The 6129-nt window shown below is 50.3% G+C and overlaps 1 protein-coding gene across 1 annotated transcript in view; it reads left to right on the plus strand.

Annotated features, from left to right (window-relative positions):
• The first annotated feature begins 985 nt into the window (after positions 1-985).
• LOC107120550 (selenium-binding protein 1-like) overlaps positions 986-6129 on the plus strand; it is a 54877-nt gene continuing 49733 nt past the window's right edge. The window contains exon 1 of the mRNA XM_015423271.1: positions 986-1108. Coding sequence (XP_015278757.1) covers positions 1018-1108 — 91 coding nt within the window. The 5' untranslated portion in view covers positions 986-1017. The remainder of the gene's footprint in view (positions 1109-6129) is intronic.

Below are 6129 nucleotides of genomic sequence, written 5' to 3' on the forward strand. Positions count from 1 at the left end.
GAGGAGGAGGAGGAGGAGGAGGAGGAGGAGGAGGAGATTGGATTTATGCCCCGAACTTCACTACCGAAAGGAGTCTCAGAGCGGCTGACAAACTCCTTTCCCTCCCCCTCCCCACAACAGATGCCCTGTGAGGTAGGTGGGGCTGAGAGAGCTCTGACAGAAACTGCTCTTTTTCAAGAACAGCTCTTATCAGAACTACGGCTTGCCCAAGGTCATCCAGCAGGTGCAAAAGGAGGAGATTGGATTTATGCCCCGAACTTCACTACCGAAAGGAGTCTCAGAGCGGCTGACAAACTCCTTTCCCTCCCCCTCCCCACAACAGATGCCCTGTGAGGTAGGTGGGGCTGAGAGAGCTCTGACAGAAACTGCTCTTTTTCAAGAACAGCTCTTATCAGAACTACGGCTTGCCCAAGGTCATCCAGCAGGTGCAAGTGGAGGAGTGGGGAATCAAACCCGGTTCTCCCAGGTTAGAGTCCGCGCACTTGACCACTACACCAAACTGGCAGATGGGTGTTATGAGTTTGAATGTTGAACAATATTTGTATGGTTACAAAAAATTAGTACAGTGTGTTGCTACCTTCGTATTTCTTATTTACCACTTTGCATTTATTGTAATATGACATTCGTTTTCAATTTTTTAAAAATTAAGAAGGAGGAGGAGGAGGAGGAAGAAACTCGACCAGCCAGAATCCAAATCTTGTTTTTGTCTTCTCAAAAAGAGAGAGGGAGAGAGAGGGAGGGAGGGCTTATTATCTCAAGTTTTCTATCTCAGGAGGGCGTGTGAGCACCAACCTCTGCTCACTGGGGGTGGACGGAAGGCAGGGCCACGGTCATCGTTCCGGGATTTTTGGCGTCAGCTCTTTCCTTCAGAGCCTGAGTTGGGTTTTTTTAAAACTGGGAACCACACCTTCTCTCTGGCTCCCTCCCACACCGGTAAGTATATAAGATCCCTTCAGGTATGCGCGGACGACAACGAGCATCTTCCTACTGCCAAACGTACAAGCCCAGACTGCAGAGATGTCTATATATCAGCAGGCGGCGAAGGGATTGCAGACAGTGACGGGTTCGCAGACGATGAAGGGATCAAGTCCACAGATGTCAAGTAAAGGTAAGAAAGGGTCCGTATTACAAGGGTTGGGGGGGGACAGCAGCGACTGAGACTAACCTGAACCTTAATACTCTGCTGGAAAAGAATATAAGGTTTTTATAGCCTGCTTTTTTCTACCTTAAGGGAAGCGGCTTACAAACTCTTTTCCCCTTTCCTCCCCACAACAGGCACCCTGTGAGGTAGGGGGGCTGAGAGAGCTCTCTCAAGGACTGCTCCTGAGAGAACAGCTCTGAGAGAACTCGTGACTGACCCAAGGTCGCACCAGCAGCTGCACGTGGAGGAGTGGGGAATCAAACCCGGTTCTCCCAGATTAGAGTCTGCCGCTCTTAACCACTACCCCACACTGCTGGAGAGCTTTGCCGAGGCTCTGCCTGGCCGTTGTTGGCACAGATAGACCCTTGGTCTGATGTCGAAGAAGGAGAAGAGGTTGGATTTATACCCTGTCTTTCACTACCCAAAGGGGTCTCAGAGCGGCTTACAATCTCCTTTCCCTTCCCCTCCCCATGACAGACACCCTGTGATGTAGGCGGGGCTGAGAGAGCTCTCTCGAGGACTGCCCTTGAGAGAACAACTCTGAGAGAACTCGTGACTGACCCAAGGTCGCACCAGCAGCTGCATGTGGAGGAGCGGGGAATCAAACCCGGTTCTCCCAGATTAGAGTTCGAGCTCCTAACCACTACACCAAACCTGGGCTCTTTTCTTTTGCCATCCTCGGAGAGACGCCCAAGAGACTGGAGGGCCGGACACCTGGCGCCAGCCACAGGGAAACCTCCTCTCCTTCTTCTGGGCCAGTCACCTCCCCCAGCCCCCACATCTCTGTAGCTTTCTTTGATTGACTTTGTTTAATCATTTCATTTATATCACGCCTTTCTCCCCCAGTGGCTTCTGTCATTCTCCTCTCCTCCGTTTCATCCTCACAACAGCCCTGTGAGGTAGGTTAGGCTGAGAGTGTGTGACTGGCCCCAGGTCACCCAGCGAGCTTCCATGACAGAGTGGGGGATTAGAGCCCGGGTTTCCAAGGTCCTAGTCCGACACTTCAAACATGACACCACGCTGACTCTTGATAGCCATCGTGGGCATGGGGCGAGGGGGGGAAGCTTGCTGGGCGACCCTGGGCTGGTCACACGCTCTCAGCCTCACCTCCCTCATGGGGTTGTGGTGAGGATGAATTGGAGGGGGGAGGGGAGAGAGAGAGATGCCCAGGGAAACGCCGATCGCCACTTTGAGGTCAGGAAGCAATTCCCTGTAGTTATTTTGTCATCTTCTGAGCATGGAGTAGGGGTCACTGTGAGTGTGAGGGGGGAAGGTATTTGTGAATTTCCTGCATTGTGCAGGGGTAGTGGACTAGATGACCCTGGAGGTCCCTTCCAACTCTATGATTCTGTGATAGATAGATGATAGATGAGAGAGATAGACAGATGATAGATATAGATACATGATAGATATAGATACATGATAGAGATAGATAGGTGATAGATGATGATGAAAATGAAGATAGATGACAGACAGATTGATTATGATAGATAGATAGATAGATAGATAGATAGATAGATAGATAGATAGATAGATAGATAGAGGTAAAGGTAAAGGTTCCCTTGCTCAAAAGCCAGTCGAATCCGACTCTAGGGTTGCGGTGCTCATCTCCGTTTCAAAGCCGAAGAGCCAACGCTGTCCAAAGACAGGCAGGAGCTGGAACGAGAGATGGGAGCTCACTCCGTCTTGCGGCACCCGGATCTCGAACTGCTGAACTACTGACCTTCCACAGCCTGCAGTTCAACGTCTTAACCACTTGAGCCACTGCAGCTCCAGATAGATAGATAGATCGGGGTTGGCTGCCTTGAGATGCGCTCAGTACAGCAGAGCCAGTGGAAGAGAATTTGTCACCCCACACAACGTACCATTAACACACACACACATGCAAAGGCCCAGTATTGAGAGCCAGTGTGGTGTAGTGGTTAGAGCAGGACTAGGGTTCCAATCCCCAGGTTCCAATCCCCACACTGCGACAGATGCTTGCTGGGTGACCTTGGGCCAGCCACACATTCTCAGCCCCGCCTACCTCACAGGGCTGTTGTGAAGATGAAACGGAGGAGAGGATGACGATGCAAACCAGTTTGGGCCCCGGTGAAGTAAATAATCAACCATCCAATCTTTTTAGGCCCTGAACAGCACAACTTGGGTTCATGGGAAATAATCTAAAGCAGGGGTGTCAAACGTGCGGCCCGGGGGCCAGATGAGGCCCCCGGAGGGCTTCTATCAGGCCCACAGTGGAGATGGCTGTCTTCTGCTTCTTCTTCCAGTTCTGCTGCTGCTGTGTCATTGTAGGTTTGCCGCTTACAGGTACACACCTGAACAGCCATACTCAAGATTGCAACAGCACACACGTTTTGATGCAACAATTCAGAGCCAGAGGTGTCAGTTCTCAGACACTGTTAAATAAACAAAATTTTGCAAGAGTGCTGTTGTTTTGCGCATGTTTTTATTTTAAGCAAAAAAAAACCCTTTGTGTTTGTGTCCTTTATAAAGTTTATATCTCCGCTACCTGGCATTACATTTTATGACACACATGGCCTGGCCCAAGAAGGTCTAATTTATGTCAGATCCGGCCCTCACAACAAATGAGTTCGACACCCCTGATCTAAAGTCTCTGGGGACTGATTTTTTTTCCTGATTTGAGTTCCATAGAGTGCCTTGTGAGAATCAAAGCCATCTTTGTCAAATACCCTTCTTCTAGGGCAGGGGCGTCAAACATGCGGCCCGGGGGCCAGATCAGGCCCCCGGAGGGCTTCTATCAGGCCTGCAAGGGACTGGCTGCCTCCTGCGTCTTCTTCCAGTTCTGCTGCAGCTGCTGCCTCATAGCTTGCTTTCCCAGACTCCCTCAATCGCTCAGGAGAGATAGATAGGCAAGCTTCTGCTCCCTGCACTGGGCTGAGGCTCCTCCCCCTCCCAGGTCGCTACAGCACAGACATTTTGAGGAAGTCATTCAGAGCAAGAAGTGTCAGTTACCAGAGACTGTCAAATAAGCAAAATATTGCAAGAGTGCTCATGTTTCGGGCATGTTTTTATTTTAAGTTAAAAAAAACTCCACCCTTTGTGTTTGTGTCCTTTATCAAGTTCATATCTTCGCTACCTGGCATTACATTTTGTGACACACGCGGCCCGGCCCGACAAATCCCAATTTATGTCCGATCCGGCCCTCCATAACAAATGAGTCCGACACCCCTGCTCTAGGGTTTTTATTTTTATTTATTCATTTTTGTATTTATACCCCGCCCGCCCTGCGAACGGGCTCAGGGCGGTTTAAAAGAGGGCAAGATATGCCCATACATAAAAACAGGATAAAAACAGTAAAAACCAACGAAGAATACAAATAAAGTGCTCAAATTTAGACAAGATGGGTCATTCATTAGAGGTAGGTGGTTATTCATGGAGGTAGGTAGTGTCCGGTAGATGTTAACCTGTCCGGTCCAGCGGTACCAACCCAGCGCTGTATTGTAGCCAGATCCAGGTTGGGAAACTCCTGGAGATTCGGGGATGGAGCCTGGGGAGGCCAGGGACCTCGTTGGGATTTTCCACTTGGAAGGCTCTAGGTCAGTGGTGGTGAACCTATGGCACGGGTGCCAGAGGTGGCACTCAGAGCCCTCTCTGTGGGCACGCCTGCCATCGCCCCAGCCAGGCCCAGACCATCACTAAAGTGTCAAATTCTCTGCCAAATAATTTTAAGCAGAGGTCGTTTCATAGAAAAAGAGCTAGGGGAACTCATTAGCATAACTCATTAGCAGATGCCACACCCCCTGACATCACCGGAAGTGTGTCATAAGGCCACACACCCCGCCCCCAACGGTCCCGGTGGTGGACCTGCAAGGCCGGTGGGAGTGCGAGGAAGCCCCGCGAAGGCCCTCCCTGGCCCCAGGCAGGCAGGGGTGGGGAGAGGCAGGGAGGAAGCAACTTACCCTCCCTCTTCTCCTGCCTCCTCCTGGCTGAATGAGGGCCAGAAGCGGGGCGGCCGGAAGCAGGGGGCGGGGCTTCATTATGTGCCCCGCCCCCCCGTACCTCACCCGGGGGAACTGCAATCCCCCCCCGAAATGACTTCTGATTTTAAGTAAATGAAAGCATTTGGGATTGCTTTCCTTACTTTGTTTGGATCATCTTAAGTTAATGTATGAGTTGTTTTTTCTAAAGTAAAACCTCCGTATTCAGGTTAAATTGCCGTGTTGGCACTTTGCGATCAATAAGTGGGTTTTGGGTCGCAGTTTGGGCACTCGGTCTCTAAAAGGTTCGCCATCACTGCTGTAGAGAGTCCACCGCCTTCCAAAGCAGCCATGTTCTCCAGGGAAAGTGATCCCTGTAGTGTGGAGATGAGCTAAGATTCTAGGGGATCCCCAGGTCCCACCTGGAGGCTGGCATCCCCATACTTTTTTAAATTATTGAATTTATTTGCAGGTTTTTATGTTACAAAAGCAAAAACAAAAATACAGTACATAACTAATTTTTTTTTGAGTTTCTTTCCAAACCATTTAAAATCTCCAGGTATTTCCCTCCTTAGAACTGGCAACCCAACATTCCCCTCAGTGCCTGTTGGTAGGCAACTAAGCTTGGTCCTGTCACCTACTTTGGCCTTTGGGAGAAAACACATTGGGGCCAGTCCTGATAGGGTTGCCAACTCCAGATGGGAAATTCCTGGAGATTTGAGGGATGGAGCCTGAAGAGGGTGAGGTTTGAGGAGGGGTGGGACCTCAGACAGGTACAATGCCATAGACTCCACCCTCCAAACCAGTCAGTCCCACATAGGGAACCATTGTTGCCAATCTCCAGGTGAGGGCTGGAGACCACTCAAAATTACAATTGCTCTGCAGAAGGGAGGGCGGAAGTCAGCTGAAGTCAAAGGGGCAGATAATGGTAGGTTGATGGCTAGCTGGGAAGGAGATGGGGTTGCCAACTCCACCCTCCAAACCAGCCATTTTGTCCTGGGTAACAATTGCTGCCAATCTCCAGGTGAGGGCTACAGATCACTCACAATT

The sequence above is a fragment of the Gekko japonicus genome, unplaced genomic scaffold, assembly GCF_001447785.1.
Source record: "Gekko japonicus isolate JY-2015 unplaced genomic scaffold, Gekko_japonicus_V1.1 scaffold992, whole genome shotgun sequence".
In the NCBI taxonomy this organism is placed as follows: Eukaryota; Metazoa; Chordata; class Lepidosauria; order Squamata; family Gekkonidae; genus Gekko; species Gekko japonicus.